Here is an 18934-nt window from a genome sequence, read left to right on the forward strand (position 1 = left end):
CAGCCGCTGCAAAAGGGTTATTGTTTATGTTCCCTACTGAGTTTTGTCTTGCCATGGGCTGTAGTGCGTTTTGCTGTTGTGGCTGCTGCTGCTACTGTTGCTGCTGTTGTGGGGCTGGCTGTCTGTGTTGCATTTGGGGGTCATAGCAGTACTGATCTTGCTGTCCTCCCTCCCCATTGGAGCTCCACAAGGGCTACCTGGGTGTGGGCAGCCCCACCCCTGTTCATTGTTCATGGGCTGCTGCTGCCCCTGAAAATACCCTAATGGTCGCATTCTACAATCTCCTGAATAATGTCCCCACCTTCCACAATTCCAACATGATCCCTGTTGTCCTTCTCTTGGTCCTTGCCCACCATACCCTCTGTTTCCCATTCCTCCGTATCCTCCCCTCTGCCCACAGTACCCACCTCTTCCTTGGGCAGGCCTGTTCTGCCACTGTTATCCTTGGCATGGCTGTTCCTCTCCGTTCCACTGTCCTTGGTCCTCTCCAACCCACTGCGCTGCTATCCCAACGGGCCTTCCTCCCGCGTTTTCCTCTCCTTCGATTTCTCTGTCTGCGGTTACACTGGCAGTAATGGCGGCGAAACTTCACTAATTTTGTCTGCACTAGTTTTGCTTCGTCGGCCAGCCTCTTTTGTGTGACCTCCTTTTCCTTCTCTTTGATCCTCCTCCAATGGTGTACAATTATGCTCTGAATTTCAGGCCACCCTTTGGCTTCGATCCCAGCTATTTTGTCCAAGGCCTTCTGCACCTCTTTCGGCAACCCCTTTTTAATGATAAAATAAAATAAGGCTGTTGATTGATTCCATGCCGTACCAGTTTCACTTCTCCATAAGTCTTGCACTCGCAAAATGAATTGCGCAGGATCCTCGCTCTCCCCCATCGTGCACTGCATGTAAGTCTGGAACGTCTGGAAATGCACGCCGCAATGCATCCCACACTTGTGCTCGAACATTGTTGAATGGTGATCCATCGTGGCGATCACAGCTCATTGTTACTCCCGGGAACCCTGCCCTTTCCCAGATTGTGTCTGCTTGCTCCCCGTTTGCTGATACTAATAAGCTTTTCACATCACCTATAGCTAGCGGCACGCCTGCTGTGTTCTTCTCAAATACATGTATCCACTTACCTGCTCCTCCTGTCAGAGAGGAGTTTTAACAGGTTGTTTTTGTCCATTTGGGCCCACGGGATATAATTTGGCCTACCTCCTCCTTTATGTATCGGTGGCATTTGTAGTTTCTGTTTCTTTACTGTTTTGCTCGTTCTCCCTTTTTTCGTTTTACTTACCAGTATGTTCCCTGTCCTCCCTGTTCGTTGTCTTAATCTACCCTGCCATAATGGTGGTGATGGTGTGACTGGGTAACGGCAATTTGGCAGTGGGGAACCTTCTGCGGCAGCTGCCTCTTCGTATTCATCTAAATCATCCCATACTTCTTCTATTTCTGACTCTGGCTCGTTGTTATCCTCCCAGTTTTCCTTGTGTTCACTTCCTTGTCTTTCACCCTGATCTCCACTTTGTTGACTCTCTGGTGTATCTGGGCATATCATTCTCACTGGCTTGTTATTCAATTGGAACAGGAACTGTCCTGACAGCCACTCTTGTTCTTGTCTTTGCTGTGCTGACGTCCCTTGTGATGCTATAGATTGCCCTGATACTGAGGCTGCTTGGGTTGCATTGCTTGCTGCCCCTATCGGAGGTGTGAGATCTGCCAGTGACAGCGGGGGTACCTCCCCTCCCCCTGGCAACATTTGCCCCTTGTCGCATAGAGCTCTTAACCGTGTTATTTCCATTTGTGCGTGTGCCAGCTGACGATTTAAATCACCTGTTAAACGTGCTAAGTTCACAGGAGGCGCACTCGTGGGGCCGTACAGGCCTCCTTTGTCATATCAGAAAAACCACAAAAGATTCCAGGACTCAGCGCCAATAGTAAGGGTTGTTTATTAGCATAAGACCTCTACTTGATAACGCGTTTCGGCTCCCACGAGCCTTTGTCAAATCAGGGCTATGTTAGTTCAAACAAACATATTAATATATTGAAGTATTACCATTCATACCACAATTCAAAAAATTCAAAATTAAATATAACATATCAAATTAGTAATTTACAAACATGTATGCCATTGGTTCAGACAGAGAAACAAGGGTTGGTGAAGGGGAGGATTGAATGGGTTCAGAAAACATCACAGTGAACACAAAGATGTAAAAACAAAACATAAATGGAGAGAGAAGATCGAAAAGTACCCGTTAGTACAATTGAAGGATTAAATAGAATCCTGATTTAGAAAAGTAAAACATAAGATACACATTAGACAATCTGCTTACCCAACGTAATTCTGAAAAGATCCGTAGGACTATTGTCCGATGTACAGTAATAGGGACAAATCCCAAAGCCAGAAACTCTAGAATTGAAGAATTAAAAATAACCCCAATTTAGTCTAATAATATAATCATCAAACGGTCACCCATAGTGAAAATAAGGCAACCTATATCAAATGTGGAGTGGATACCCATACAGGTCCTGGTCCCCATAACTTCATTACTGTGGGGTAGCTGCTAATATTATACTTTCATAGCCAAATGCTTTAATAGTTCTGACAAAAGAATTAAACATACAAGTGAGAAGTGACTGTCCTCCATATAATCTAGTGTCCATTTTGTTTAGGTTAGCGCGGCATTCAAGCCCCAATTATTATACTTGTAGGCACTCGAATTAGCGGTCCAATGGCCATTATGTTACATCTTGCACGGCAATCCTGACAGGAAAGGTTACAAAAGTAACCACTCGCACCAGCGTATGTGCGAAGTGAGGTGAGAGCATTTACTTTCAACAATTGTGTGCGGGCTGAGATGAAAGCATTTCTATACTCCGAGTAAGTACAGATTATCTACTTACTCTATTACTCCGGTTTCACTCGCGTCGGCTGCTCACATTGCGAAGGCAGCCGGCGCCATTTTGAATACCCTTAAAGAGGCATTAAGAAACCATGGTAACGCGTCACATTGTTGCCATGGGAGCCTCTCTAGTACCTGCTCACCATAGCTAAAACGCTCAGCGGTCACTAATGCCGCCATACTGGATTGGTAAAACCTGAGAACAAAAAGACATGCACTCGCGCGTTAACACAGTGCTTCCCAAACTCCATTATTACAAAAATTGTTGTAATGGGCAGCTGCCACGGCCCCCATCAAAATACATAATCGAATGTGACTGAGCCTAATTTAGCGGCTAAAATCTCCCAGCATAACTCTAAAAATAAAAGTATAATGCAATTCGGGTAAGCCTAATTACTGGCTAAAGTCTCCCAACATATCACTTGCTTCTATGCAAATTGTGCCCCATATGCAAAAGGCAATATAATGTATAAAGTCCCAGAGTGTTATAACACAAAGTCACTAGACGAACATTTATTATTTAGAAATTATTGTGTGCTAAACCCCACATCACCTAATATCATTTTAGTCGCCAGTTCCCATAAATTACCCATTCCTCCACTAGCAATACAAGGGAATGCTTATCTTTACGCAAAAAGTGCGTAATATCGGTAAATTAGCTGTAACAGATAGACATTCAACACCATCATTTGTACAGTAACAAAAATAATATGAACACTCTACAGAAATGACGCCATCTCCTTGTCATTGTTAAGGCCGGTAACGGTGGAATTAAAAAAGCATATAGTGCGTGCTCCTGACTGCCTCAAAGCCTTGAGTCTATCTCCTCCTCTTTTGCTCAGTGTAACTTGCTTGAGGCCTATAAATCTAATATCCGCCTTATTTTGCATCTGATGACAGCTTTGCCAATGTTCTGCTAAGGGCAAAGAATTGTCTTGACTGCCAATTTTCGCCAGATGCTCTCGAATGCGTATTCTTAGTTCTCTTTTGGTGCTGCCAATGTAAATCTTATTACAAACACAAACAATACAATAAACAACACATTTAATTTTACAGTTAATCCCCTGGCGGATGGACCATTTCTTGCCATGACCATCCGTAAATTCCGTCGTTTGTTGATGGGCATATCTACATTGAGTACACATGCCACACTTCCTGAAACCACTGAAGTTGCTGGATAACCAGGTTGTTCGATTCATTTGCTCAATGTCTGGTAATAGTGATGGACTGAGCATGGTTTTGAGCGTCCCAGCTCTGTTAAAGATCATGCGAGGTCTCTCCTCTATAACTTTAGTGATGTGATCATCAAGTTTCAACAGATACCAATGTTTCTCTAATATTCGTTGGATCTGCTGATGATCCCTGCAGTATTGCGTTATAAAGCAGGGTCCAGTTGGTCCATCTTTGTTTCTGTCCGCTTTCGGTTGAAGAGTATCTTGCTGTTGCATATGTATTGTTCTCTTATAAGCAGCTTTAACACATTTGTCCGAGTAACCCCTGTTTTTAAAACGGTCTCGTAATAACGAACATTCTTCTTTGAACCGCTTATCCTGTTGACAATTGCGTCTGGCTCTAATATACTCTCCTAATGGTATATTCTGAATCGTAGGGTGATGATGACAACTACTTGCATGAAGTGTGGAATTAACCTCTGTCTGTTTCCTGAAAGTCTTAGTATAGAGCTGGGTACCTTCTATTTCTATTGTCAAGTCCAAGAAGTTGATACTACTCTTATTGCATTCACCTACAAACTGTATGTCATAACAATTTTGGTTCAATGAATGAACGAAATCTTGAAATTCCTCTGTGTTCCCATCAATGATGCAAAAAACATCATCAATATATCGAGTCCATATTCTAATCCTGTTATGGAAGAAAGGTGATGTGTATACTATTTTGTCCTCTAGCATACCCATCACAAGGTTGGCTAGGGCTGGAGCATATTTAGTGCCCATAGCCACTCCTTTAGTCTGTCGGTATATGTTGTCAAAAGTAAAAAAGTTGAGATCCAAGGTCAGTTGCAACATTTCTTTCAGCATTTGAATTTGATTGTAATAAGAGGCGGAATCATTCCTGTTGGTGTAATCAATACAGGCGGTTTCCCATTTATGGTGAATGGACGTATAGAGGGCCTTAACATCCAAAGTGGCAAGGTAATAGGTATTGAGCTCTTCAAAGTTCTGTAACTTACGTATGAGACTTGTTGAGTCTTGTAAATACGATTTAAGCAAGGCTGCTCTTGGCTTAAGGATAGCATCTAAATATTCAGACATTTTCAGTTATCCACCCAATCCCACTCATGATTGGGCGTCCTTCCGGTATGGTATCAAATTCCTTATGTATTTTAGGAAGGAAATACATCGTTGGAGTCACTGGTTCTTTCACTGTTAGAAATGTCCTTTCCTCATCCGTAATAAGTCCTTTCCTATGCCAATTCAAGATGTTTTCTTCAAGTAATTCAACAGCTTCTTTCTTAAAATTGTCAGGTGGTCTTAGGTAACACCCGGGGGTTGATAGGTGATTGTTGGCCATCTTTAGGTAATCCTCCCTGTTCATTATAACAATGTTCCCCCCTTTGTCAGCCTCCTTAATGACAATCTGTGTGTCTGATTTCAATCTTTTGAGTGCTGTTCGTTCTCCCTGTGTTAAATTGACACGGTTGCCCCTAAACTCTTGCCGATATTTTTTCTTTTTTCGTGCATCCATTTCATATATATCCTGCGATACCGCTTTGTAAAAGGTGTCTATTAGGTTGTCCACCGGTAATTGAGGCCCAAATTTGGAAGTTGTTTTCAACTCTTTACTAGTCAAGGTACTAGATCTCACCCTTAGTTCATCCAGAAGATTGAATGTAGCAAATTGCTCATTTTCTACTAAAGATCTGACCAAAAAGGTGTCTTCAATATCTTGAATCGAATAATCACTAGTTGGAATTACTGGGTCCTTTCTTACAAAGCTGCCAGGTGCCTTAGTAGCAAAAAACCTTTTAAGCACCAACTTGCGTACAAATTTAAACAAGTCTATATGTACATCTACTTTGCTTGAGTCACATGTAGGTGCAAATGATAAGCCCTTGTTAAGGAGACATCTTTCATCCGCAGTTAATTCTCTGCTTGATAGATTGAGCACCAAATCCTCCATTACTTGCTGCTGCTCGCCTCCTTGGAGCTGGCCCTCGTTAGCCTTTTTGTCCATATGGACAGCGTCTGGATTCGCGATGCTTCTTGCCCCCCTCCTTCCTCTCCTTCTAGAACCAGATTCTGATTGTTGGTAGTCACTGGTAGTTGAAAACGGACAGTCTTCTTGGGAAGATTACGATTGCCTTTCTTGAACCTTCTAATCTGGTTCATATATCCACCATGTTCACGTTGTTTCACAGTGTCAGCATCTAAAGTCTCTGGTTCTGAGTCTGCATCAGAACTTGCTGATGACGTATTTGGAGTTGTGTTCCTCGAAGACGGTTTTGCATTTACATCGTATTTAGTCTGGAAAGTATAAACTCGGTCTTCTCTATAATCGCGATCATCACAGTAGCATTTTCTTAGTTTTCTAAGCTTGACTTCATCCTGGTAGACTTGGAGAAGTTCGTACATTTTCTCATAATTTTTTGCTTTAGTTGCTTCATTGGACTGCATTTCGGTTATTTCTTTCTTGATAGACTCTATTCCTTCTACTGCTCTCTTATGTTCTCTCGTTGCATGTTCAATTAAAAGGTCCATCATTTTCATTGAGCTGTTGCTCAAGTTTGCTTCCCATGCCTCGGCTAGGTCTTTATCTTGATCATTATTAAAATTCGGAAAAATGAGGATCCTTAGTCCCCTTGGCACTCGATCGTTCCGTACATAGTTCTCCAGGGAAACCTTCTCCCAATATTTATCTACTTCTTTTTTGGAGATTCTTTCAAGTTTGACAAATTTAGAACGTAAATCTTCCCTTTTAGTTGCAATATTCGAGAAGGCATGTGTCATGTCTCCCCGTTCAGTGAAAAGATTCTTAGTATCCTCCTCTCGATTCTTAAGATATGCGGCCATCTTATAATATAAGCTAACGGGTCAGCCTTGTTGTCAACTTCAGAAACACCAGGTTTCAAATTGAAGAAAGTTGTGGGGCTTATTTGCAAAGTTGCTCACGCAGGCGACTCCTTACAATCCCTGTTGTTTACCACGTGTTAATATAGTAGATTCTATTTACTTGTCGCTGGTCACCGGATTCAGACGGGTATTAAGCCCATACCGTCCAAACACATCAGAAAAACCACAAAAGATTCCAGGACTCAGCGCCAATAGTAAGGGTTGTTTATTAGCATAAGCCCTCTACTTGATAACGCGTTTCGGCTCCCACAAGCCTTTGTCAAATCAGGGCTATGTCAGTTCAAACAAACATATTAATATATTGAAGTATTACCATTCATACCACAATTCAAAAAATTCAAAATTAAATATAACATATCAAATTAGTAATTTACAAACATGTATGCCATTGTTTCAGACAGAGAAACAAGGGTTGGTGAAGGGGAGGATTGATTGGGTTCAGAAAACATCACAGTGAACACAAAGATGTAAAAACAAAACATAAATGGAGAGAGAAGATCGAAAAGTACCCGTTAGTACAATTGAAGGATTAAGGAGAATCCTGATTTAGAAAAGTAAAACATAAGATACACATTAGACAATCTGCTTACCCAACGTAGTTCTGAAAAGATCCGTAGGACTGTTGTCCGATATACAGTAATAGGGACAAATCCCAAAGACAGAAACTCTAGAATTGAAGAATTAAAAATAACCCCAATTTAGTCTAATAATATAATCATCAAACGGTCACCCATAGTGAAAATAAGGCAACCTATATCAAATGTGGACTGGATACCCATAAAGGTCCTGGTCCCCATACCTTTATTACTGTGGGGTAGCTGATAATATTATACTTTCATTGCCAAATGCTTTAATAGTTCTGACAAAAGAATTAAACATACAAGTGAGAAGTGACTGTCCTCCATATAATCTAGTGTCCATTTTGTTTAGGTTAGCGCGGCATTCAAGCCCCAATTATTATACTTGTAGGCACTCGAATTAGAGGTCCAATGGCCATTATGTTACATCTTGCACTGCAATCCTGACAGGAAAGGTTACAAATGTAACCACTCGCACCAGCGTATGTGCGAAGTGAGGTGAGAGCATTTACTTTCAACAATTGTGTGCAGGCCTTAGTCATATGGTGGGGGTTCGGGGGCTGTTGCCCCGCACGGGACAGTGGGGGTGTGTGGTATATACATGGGCTCACTAAACCCTACTGCCGGCCTGGTCATTAAGGGATTGATTTTTGTTACTTCGTTCTCAGTTGTAGTTGTTGAGCACTCCCCTTTTGGTGTCCCGCTTACTACTTCGGGTATTTTCTGCTTTTCTATCATTCGGCTTGTACCTACCTCTGTCGTGGGGGTAACTTCCTCGAACATTCGCCATAAATCTAACACTTCTCTCTGGTTCTGTAACTGTTTTCCTTTGTATCGTGCTAGCAAATGCATTGATACTAGGTCCAACACTCTTTTGTCGAATGACCCTCCTTCTGGCCAAATTGGTATAATTCCATCTCCTTTTATCTCAGTGATCCACTGATCGTGATACTTCTGTATCCTGTCGCTATATAGTGGAAGATGCTGACAAAAAATATGTGCTAGTGGCGTTACCCCCCCCATGGCAATGCTTTTTTTTTTTGTGTGTGTGTTCTGGTACCCGAGTTCCTTCCCACCTCTCACTTGGTATGTCAGTTACAATATGTGAAAATATGTTCGTTATCAATGCTCGCAATTATGGTATGTCACATTAGCTATTCTTTCTGAGAGGTGTTACCTGGCCACCTCTCAATTTAATTCTTTGCCTATTATTCATTAATCAACAAGTTACTTGTACTGAAATACTTTGGCGTGTTCAACAGGACATATACACAAAGCAGACCAACAAACATATAATCATGCAACATACACATGCACTGCTTGCGCGTGTTTTGTTCTTTCACTATTCCCGTTACTGTCCCCGGTTTTTCTCCTTCCCTATTCTACCTACTATTTCTCATTCACTCCCCACCTCTTTCACCTTTATTATGTCTCAAGATTTCTTACCTCCACGGAAAAAGAATATTCTAAAACTACTCCGAGTCTACTCAATATACGAGACCCCTACTATTTTCTCTTTATCTCTATTCTGCACTTGGTCGGGACAAATGCTACGCGGCGCCGCCTTCTACCCCGTACGGGCTAGGATACCACTTCTCTTCTTCTCACTTCTTACAACACCTAATGGCCATATAAAGGATAGATCAGAAAAGCCTCGCCGTCACTCACACAGACCCTATTCTTAACTACCTTCCCTTTGTTGCTAATTCCCTTCTTCCCCTTACCTTCCTTTGGGGTCTTTGCAACCGGGACTCCACGTGTTCTGTCAGGTACTCCGAGGGTCACCGCTCACGGCCGGACCTCGCTCAGGTCCGTCCCCCAACCAAGCCGTGGCCTGCCTTGGTGAGCAGCCTTTTCGATCGGGTATTCGTCAACCGGGAACCCTTGACCCTTTCTTCTTGATGTGCACAGTCTGGTCAACCGCGGAGGCGATGGTCTTGCTGGGGGCGTCCTGGATCTCGCTGCCGGGCGGTGCAGGCCTCGAGGCACCTCTCTAAATCACGTCACGGGGGTCACCAAAAATGTAGGTGCCTTTCCCCGGCTTATTACGTATAAGAGAAAATAAAATAACCAACACAACCCCTGTCGGGGAAGGAGGCACTGAGAACCGGCTGCAAGAGTTCAAAGGATGGTTTATTTCTCCAGCTAGGAAATGACCCAAAAATGCCCCCTCCCCTTTTCATCACATATAGATATATAGATATATATATCAATTAAAGTAACTCTAACAAAAAATACTAAATGGACCCGATTGGCCAGGCGGTGTGGTGCTGTAGGTGTTGGTGGCATCCCTTCCTTCTGATTGGCTGAGTGGCTGACGAGATGATGGACGTCAAATATCTTGTGCTTCACGCAGGTCAGGGTCCGGTCACTGTGGTCACTACCTAAGCTAATATGTTGCATTCGTAAAACACTAAATAACAAATTATCTAAACATTTTATACTACTTTTCATATTTCCACACAAATCACACATAGTATTTATTGTCAGTACAATTGGGTCATTCGTGGCTTTAATTGGAGGCCTTGACCTTTATTGTGCATGTAAAGAGTCAAGCTGTGTTTCACATATCTCCTAAGCTTTAGATCTATTAGTATAAGTAAAAACATATAATGTGGCAAAGTGCTTAAGGTTAGTAGTGGGTGTGTTGGGTGGGTTTTACAGCGCAGGTGAGGGTCTGGCACGTGAAAGAAATTCCTTACAGGGAGCGCAGGATGGCAATAAATTACTCTAAATCGGGGTGGGTGGCTTGCACGTTTATGGGGGACGAACGAGCAAAAAGTGCTTAGCTCATCCTGGTTCTCATGCTGGCAGTGATCTCAGAGGAAGAAAACTGTATCATATTGGTTGTTGCAACTTGCTTCAGCGTGAGACTGGGAGCACAGAGCTTTCCTTTGCAGGGGGAGTGCAAGGGTGGGGGCGAGCCAGCTGCCTGCGCGCCTTGTGTGTGTCTCTGTCCTTGGCTGTTGCGGTGGAAGGGGAGCTGAGCCTTGCTGTACTATCGCAGTGAGGCCCGTTTACCCAAGATGGAGTCGAAAGGGGGCACAAAAGATGGATGCCCCGTGTCCTGCTCAGTAGTCCCATCTATGTAGCGGTCAACTGTGGTTAACTTTACATAAGGGCAAGGGGCAACCCCACTACTGGAGGTACATGGTCCAAGTCCCGTATTGAGGAGTGTACGGCACGAGGGGGCCCAGGGGCCCCTCGCTCCCATACATTGTGCCTCCCTCTGGAATGACCTTCCTGCCCCTCTCAGACTTGAGCCGGATCGCCTTAAGTTCTGGAAGCTTATTAAGATGCTCCTTTTCTCTTCCTGCTTCCCCCTCCCCCGCTAATATCCCCCTCTGCCTCTTTTGATTGGCTGCCTGGTTCCTTCAGATTCGTACACGGCACCTGGCCCTCCTCGACCAGTTTACTCCTGCACTTGGTCTCCCCGGAACCCCCGCCCCCTACCTGCACTTGCCCTTCAAGGCTCCCTCCTCTTGCACTAGCTTGGCTAGGCCTGCACCCCTTGAGCCCTTCCAGCCCTGTCCTTGCACTTAAGCACGTGGACCCTCTCCCCTGCGCACTCTGCATTCCTCTTGCTCTGTCCACCTGGCCTGCCCTGGCACTCGCTTAACCCAGAGGCCCTCCCCTTAATTATGCATGGCTGCTAATATGCCCTGCTTCCCTTTTGCGGATTCACTGGTTTTTCCTGCCGTATTTTGTCTCTCTCGCGGTAAGTCGGTAGCCAGCGTTCAGCGTCCTACTGGCTGCTTCAGTTTCTTGGCTTCTCTGTGTTCGGACAGTTTTTTTGAGGTCCAACTGAGGGCTTAGTAAAACCATACAACTGAGACAGTACAAAACTGCACTCTTGGTATAAGGCTGTACCACCTGAGTATTTGGTAGGCTAGCCATATCGGCCGGGCTTGTCTTAGGAGGGAGAGAGGGCTGTAGGCGGGTACAAATAAATTGTTGTATATCAAGGGTTCAACAGAAACACTTACAACCAGAAGTATTATAAAAAGTAAAGGCTTATTATAAATACAGTTAGGCCAAGTTAAGTCTTGGGGTAAGTACTTTGTCATAGTCATATAAACTTTATAAAAACACAACACAATGCTTGAAGGCACACAGACCAAAGCATATACCTTGTTTAGAAAACTAACAGTATTTCTAGGCAAGTCGGACATTATCTGAACGCATTTAATATAGGACACACCTATTCATGGGGAGTAAACCCAGAAGTTACTTTCTGATTACTTTCAGTAATGCAAGGATAGTAGACCATAGCAGTTGTGTAGTGACACTCAGTTAAGGAAGCACTTAGTAAACCAACCCTGTTATCAGGATACCTTTTTGAATAGTGGAATACAGATTCAAGGAAAAGTATAAAACTAGAACTACATTCAGGATAATGCTCAGTTACTCCAGGTGAGTAAGACCTTTTGGTGTAATATACAATTAGTTTCTTTTCAGATCAGTGAAACACCGACTAAGGTAAGCAATAACTTTCTACATTAATGTATGATTGCACCATGCAGAAAAAGGTCAAATATACCTACAGGACACTTTTTAAGAATGGCACACAGCTATCCTAGGCAGGTAAACCCCAAGGCTGTAATATAATATCAGTGGAACACAGACTAAGGTTAGCAATAACTCTTAACTTATTTTAGGATGGCACTCAAGTTATTCAAGGTAAGTAAAACCCATATACCTTTTAAAGGCGATATCAGCAACTTAAAGGTGGGTATAAACCGAAGACTGTTTTAGCATCTGTATAAATCCAGGGAAAGCAAAACCCAATGTTGCACTTTATGAATGACTCAATGTTATTCAAGGTATGTAAAACCCAAAGCATACTTAGTTTAGACGGTCTATACAGCAAGTCAGGGAAGCAAGACCCAGTTGGTGAACTTGCACACTAATATTCTGGAAGAAATTGTGAAGTGAAGCCAACAGCATAACTTTTGGGAAGAGGCACAACCAATTCACAGGTGAGTAAAATAACCTTACATATGCTTTTAAGAATGGCACAACACACATTCAAGGTAAGTAAGAACTTGTGTACTTGCTCACTCTCAGTTACAGTTATCACTTAACTCTTTCACAAGTAAGTACACTTTTAAACACTTGTTATATTTTTCAAGGCAGAATCCTTTTCATATCCAGTCCTTCCCTAGTCTATTGCATGAGTTCTCTAAGGGGCAGAAGAGGGACCCTAGTCGTCTAGGTGCAAGCTGTGGGCAGGGTGAGATCGGATTCAGTTGCAGAAAAGGTCAGAGTTCCTGTGGAAGACTGTTCAAACAAGTAGTTCACTTCAGTTCGTTGGGGCCCAGGGACTTCTGAGAAGACACCCTAGGAGGATTCCAGCAGTGGTCCTGGGTGAACTGGATGAGAGGACTCCCAATCACAGAAAACGCCCCAAAATCTTTACAGAAATCACAGAGGCTTAAAATAAGTAAATACCTCAGCACAGAAGAAGAGTTGGAGCAGGAAGACTCCAGGATCTTCGGCCAAAAGCCTGGTCGATGGATTCCTTTGTCATGAAGACAAAAGACAGAACATTGGAAGGGATTTTGCAGCAGGGATCAACGGAGAAGGCTTCAGGCAAAAGTTTCTTCGTGGCTGGATGTGGCTCTGTGGTTTTGGCGCCATTTTGATGAGCCAGAATAAGACTTGCTGCTCGGATTCACTTGCAAGGTCCAGCACTCTGTTGAGGGGACTTTTCAGACTAGATTCACAACCCTGAAGGCTCGAGGTCCCAGGGTATTGGGGTATTGCAGCCCCACAAGGTAGCAGCACAACGTGGGATGTCTCAACATGCAGGTCTTCTTGGGTCTAGTGGATCTCACTAGGCTCTGGGTCAGCATTGCCGTTTTCAGAGTCACTAGGTCGCTTGGAAGGAAGGGTAACCGCAGGCTCCGGTTACACAGCAGGCTCTCTGGTCGCTGGAAATCATCTCGGCCACGGTTTCTTCATCTTCTGTTCAGGTCCAGTGGCCGACTACCTCTTCAGCTTCCAGGATCAGAGTATTATGCAGGAACCCAGCCAATCCAACAGATTTGCAGCATTCAAACTTGGGGGGATTGGCAGTCCTTTCAGGACAGCCAGCCTCCCAGTTTGAACTGGATTCTCACAGGCAGGCTGGAAGACCAAGGGCTGCAGAGTTTTGGACTCTTCCCTCGCTTCCTGCCTTCAGACATTCTGGAGCCTGGGCGGGCTTTACCGAGGTCTCCCGCCGAAGATAACAATCACACAGAAGACTTTCCCGGCCTGAAGTTCAGGGGAAGATCCAAGAAGGGACAAGAATCGCGAAAAGACTGGGGCCAGCTAGGTAAAATGGGTGCCTTTACCACAGATGTGAAAACAGCCTGTGGTAAAGGTGGATCGAATTTGTAAAAAGGTTGACTGCCACCAGACATTTGAGGTAAGCTTATCCCTGTAACAGAATTGTTACAGTGCTAGTGAGAAATGGGATACATTGTATCTCCCCAGCACTCCACATAAGGTGGTGTGTGCTGGTTTCACTTAACAAAATGTAGAAGGGTTAGAAATATCCTTTCTATCCTTGGGAACTCTAGTTCTCACAAGGTTAGCCAGAGAAAGTAAAAGGGAGCCCAAAGGGCAACCCTGTAACAATAAAAAGGTATATACCAAATGTGGTCAAAGAGTATAACATTAAAAGGATACTATGGATAGTCCTTAGAAATAACACCCATAAAAAGAGGAAAAAGATCTGCCAGTGTGGAAAAGGTTTCCCACTCACAGAGGTATAGGGAAACATAATCTACCGGCCCAGCAAAATGTTCTGGGGTTCTCACAGGTGAGGTAGATTTAACTCAAAATCTTACAGAACACTCACCTAGCACTATGCTCTTAGGGGGTCTTCAGCGTCTTCCCCAGCTTCGGTAATATGGAGGCTTCGTACTAACACCTGCAAATACCCAGAAGTCTTCTCTCAGATTCTGGCGTCCCCGTAGCACGTTCTTCTTCGTGGCACGCTTCTCTTCACCTCTTTGATGAGCTGGGTGGCTCCACGTAACGCCTTCTAGCCCCTTGGTCGATTCAGAGAGATGCAGATTTCTCCCATCAGCAACTCTTTTGCTTCAGCTGCCTCTGCTGTATAAATTTCCCTGTTGTAGGCCAGCGCTCGCAACAATTAGAGCGTGGCAGGTGATCTGTATTACTCAATCCCTCTTCCTCATTGCAGTATTCTCTTGCTTATGGGAATGGAAGACCACTCCTGACGAATTGCAAATGAAGTTTGGACAAAAGTTCCTAGTGGCTTTCAAGGGAAAGTCCGCTCCAAATAACTTGTCCGGTCTTCTGACACACTAAGGCATATGGTGTACCCCTAACAGACAAACATGCTGCCAAGGCTACCATTGCGCAGCGGATAGTCAAATGCATTTTTTAAATACTTTTTTCTGCACTACTTTCTCATCCTTTTGAAGGGCCCTCGTGGACATTTAATGCAGTTCTTGCAAATTTTCAAAATCCTGCTAGACCTGCAGAGTCTGTAACTTAGAGTACCTACTTCACCCATGGCGATGGTGACAAGCATTTTACCAGCACTTTCTGTAAAATGGCGCATATCGACATAAGCCCACTTCATGTTTGATGCACCGCTGCCATCCAGAGGCCAGCCACGCACACTGAAACATGTATTTGACTGACTTGATATTTATTGCAAACCAAGTTTGCAGTAAATGGCAAATATGTTTCCGACATCCCACAATATCATTGTACTCACCAGCAAGGTCGGGTGCCATGCAAATGGTACTCAACCTTCATAAACAACTTGACTGTTAGTCGTCGAGAGACTTCTTGAAGCTTGCGATGCCTGCTATCGCAGCCTTCGTGGCTTTCTAGAGGAATGTTCCTTAGAAGTGATCTACATGGGCCTCTCCCTCTACAAACCTTGCTCCAGAAATACTGCAACATATTTTTGGTTAATGCATGATGGGTTCTCCTCCCATAAGAAGATATTGGTTTGGGAAATCTTCAATATTATTGGAGGAAAGGTGCAGATGATGATTTCTCACTGTAGTGACCAAGCATATTCCTAGCCCATAGTTCGACTTCCTTTGCCTTTTCTAGCTTGGATATCTGCTAGGCATCACCTATGTGGATGAAAAAGGAATGATGGTCGGTCCCTTATTTGTCGCTAGAGACCCACGAATGCCCCCACTCTATACCTTGTATAAAAATATATTTTTGTTTGGGCAAAATGCTCTGGTCCTGTTGCTGGTCCAAAATGGTTTGCTTTTCAGATCTTGTCCACCTTTTTCAGGATCTATCACCCCTCTCTCCCTTCCCCAGAGAAAGGATCTATTTCCAAAACAGGAAGGTTGTGTGTTTTCACCATTGACACCCATCGATGAGCTTCATAGCTTAGTGTCTCCATTCGAGGTGCTCCATGTGGAAGAAGTTCCCAGAATCCCCTAGAGCTGAATGTCCTCCTTTTTAAAAACTCTTTTTGTCTATTTTTTCGAAACTTAATTCTGTCAGTAGTTCAATGTCGTCTGATCGCCTCTTAGTACTCTAATGCTTTTTGGTTTTGAATGCTCTCTGAAAGCCCATAAAATAACACAATCTGTGGAGCTTGTGTTTGGTCGTCTGGGCAGTTCTTTGGATAATCTAGAAATCATTCAGGCAGCGAAAAAGCAATCTACTCACAGCCATTGTATGAACAAAAAGGCCAGCTTCTGCTATTAGTACCTGAATAGGGAAAGTTTAATCTCTGGAGACCAGGTTCTATCCTCGGTCACCAGCCTAAGTAGGTCTGGTATAAAAGTGTATTCCTGCATGTCTTGCTTTTCAGTCACAGGACACATCTAATGAATGGTTTTCTCTTAGCAACTGTTTAGTAAATGCCACTTAGATGGGGTAATGCTGCAAAAAGCCCCCACCAGGTTTGTCATTTGAATGTTGACTTTTATGATGCATATGCCTTTCAAAACAGTAGCCATGACTGGCATCAAACAGGCTATTAGCCATCTCCTCTGCTGGATGCATTTCATGTTAAAAGCTTGTTTAGCATAGGTTTCTTCTACCCTACCACATGGTCAAAGGTGTACACCCAACCCTCCTCTCTGCCCAAGGTTGACCAGAGGGCTCTGATTTTTGTGAACAGTTATTCAGAGACACTGAATGCTGTGCAGTCATGTAGCTTCCCTTTCCAAAAAGAGTATGTGCATGTTGTTTTAAGGCAACTTCATTCCCGTTTCAGCGTAGTGTATATTGATGTGATCTAGAGGGTGCCAACATGGGCTACTCCTCAAGCCTTCTGTAGAGGTCAGGATTACCAGTTTGGTCAGGTTACCGTGAAAACCATATTCCGCTACAATGGGATATCTGATGTTCCTCTTTCCATTGGCATTTATTCTTGTTTATCTCCAACCTTATGGAGGAAATGGGACAGGACAAAGAAATAAGTAGAAGTTAGTCACCAATAGCAACACTTTTAATCCAAAGTCCCCTTTCTCCTTACAACCCTTTTTCCCATCCACTTATTAAGTGAATTGGTTTAGCAAGTTAGCTTTGACTCGAGAGAAAAAAAAGGACTTGCGACCAAAGCTAGAAGATGCATGGGGGGTAGGGCAAAACACTGATGGCACCATGTATATTAATTGGCTTTGGTGGTTTCTTTTCAAATGTACTGCTCACAATTTGATACAAAGTCACTGACTAGAAGTGCAATGCTCACTGTGTGAGTGATTTGCATTTCATGCGGCGAATGCTTTCAGAAATGTTTTAAATAATTTTATTTGGGAGAGCGTGGTTACAAAAGTGTTCTGGTCTATTAGCTGAGTTGTTAAAGTGAAACACGTGAGTACTGCCAAATATGCTGCTGTCTGAAGCAAGCTGCTCCTTTAATAGCAGACCATTTCCAGCTGTTTCGATTCCTGTTTGTTTTAATTGGTATTACTGTGAAAAGAGATGACCGGGAAGGGGGTAGCAGGCTTTCGTTTTTCTTTCTATTTTTCAGAGAAGTCGGCAACTGAGCTGACTGCCCTGCATATGGAGGGCATGGTCGACTAGGTCTGCAAAAGTCTGAATATTTATTGGAATTCTACAATTGAGGTCTTGTCTATTACCAATGTAAACTCTGTAGAACCTCAACTTGCAAATGTGTTGGTATCTTATAAGGATGATTAAGGCTTGATACAGATGCTGAAAAATACCTAGCCTTTTGATGTATAGCTACTAGGACCAATTCACAGCTGCGCACAGAAGGTAGCTGGTTCCTGGGTATTCAGACTTTAAATGGCACAAATGTGGCAGCAAGAGAAACTAAAGTGGGAATTGCAAAATTTAACCCGAAATGCAGGTGTCATGCCAATATGAAAAGCTGCTAATTTCGCAAGCATATTGAAGCACAGGTTTACCTAGATTTCTCCCTTTCCATTGATCCACTATAAGGTGAACAATCGGAATTCCGTTAGAGAGGAGCCCCACTGTGGTATTGATGAACTTGCTTCCAAATTAGTCTGAAAAACATTGTTTTGTGCGAAATTTTGAAAACTGCCGGCTTTTGACCCCAAAACGATTCAACATCAATTTTACATTGGATAGAATTGAGTGCGTATCAGTAAAAGACTGTTAACGTTATGTTTGCCCATTTCATACATTACAATGGAGAAATTACAAACTATTTGCCATCTTATCAGGGACCTGGTTGGTAAAACATTTGTGAACGTGAAAATATATAATCTACTATTAAATCTGTTTTTATACAATATAATTATCGGCTTTTTGTAAATAATTGAATTCACAATCGCTTGACATTTCTTGCAGGTATCACCCACGCGTTCTCTACATTGACATTGATATTCACCATGGAGATGGCGTGCAGGAAGCATTCTATCTCACAGACCGCGTTATGACGGTCTCCTTTCATAAATATGGAAACTATTTCTTTCCTGGAACTGGTAAGACCCTGAATAAAATTATAGCAAATATCAGATTTGTGTTGATTGTGACTAGGTGATATAGGCAAGTTTGAGGCATCATTTAATCTTGCTTTGGGGAGTCCTGTTGCACCTATAGGGAAGCGGTAAATGCTAGCTTGTTCAGTTTAAGGGTTTCCTTGAGGGGAATAAATGAAATGCAGGGTGGTAGGAGTATGTGTCATCCAAGCTGCATTTGTGACAGTCCTCTTTCAATGGGGATATAACATATGTGACCCTGTTTGAGGATAATGAAAATATTTTCTCTGAAGGAATTAGTAGTTTCATAAGAGCGTTTTTAAAGATGTGAATCACTGTGTCTCCAATATATTTGCCAGGTATGTTTTTGAAGGTTGGAAATGGTAGAGAAAACCCTTAGATGAGGGTGATCTTCAGGAGCACCAAGGTTAACATTTAGGGCAATGGTACAGACCA

The 18934-nt window shown here is 43.2% G+C and overlaps 1 protein-coding gene across 3 annotated transcripts in view; it reads left to right on the forward strand.

The window, feature by feature from the left end:
* Positions 1–18934, forward strand: part of HDAC3 (histone deacetylase 3) — a 314462-nt gene that overhangs the window by 84207 nt on the left and 211321 nt on the right. For all 3 annotated transcript variants that reach the window (XM_069654130.1, XM_069654131.1, XM_069654132.1), the window contains one exon: positions 18348–18481. In XM_069654130.1, coding sequence (XP_069510231.1) covers positions 18348–18481 — 134 coding nt within the window. The remainder of the gene's footprint in view (positions 1–18347; positions 18482–18934) is intronic.

This window comes from Ambystoma mexicanum, chromosome 3q (assembly GCF_040938575.1).
Source record: "Ambystoma mexicanum isolate Mex_15411 chromosome 3q, UKY_AmexF1_1, whole genome shotgun sequence".
Lineage (NCBI taxonomy): Eukaryota > Metazoa > Chordata > Amphibia > Caudata > Ambystomatidae > Ambystoma > Ambystoma mexicanum.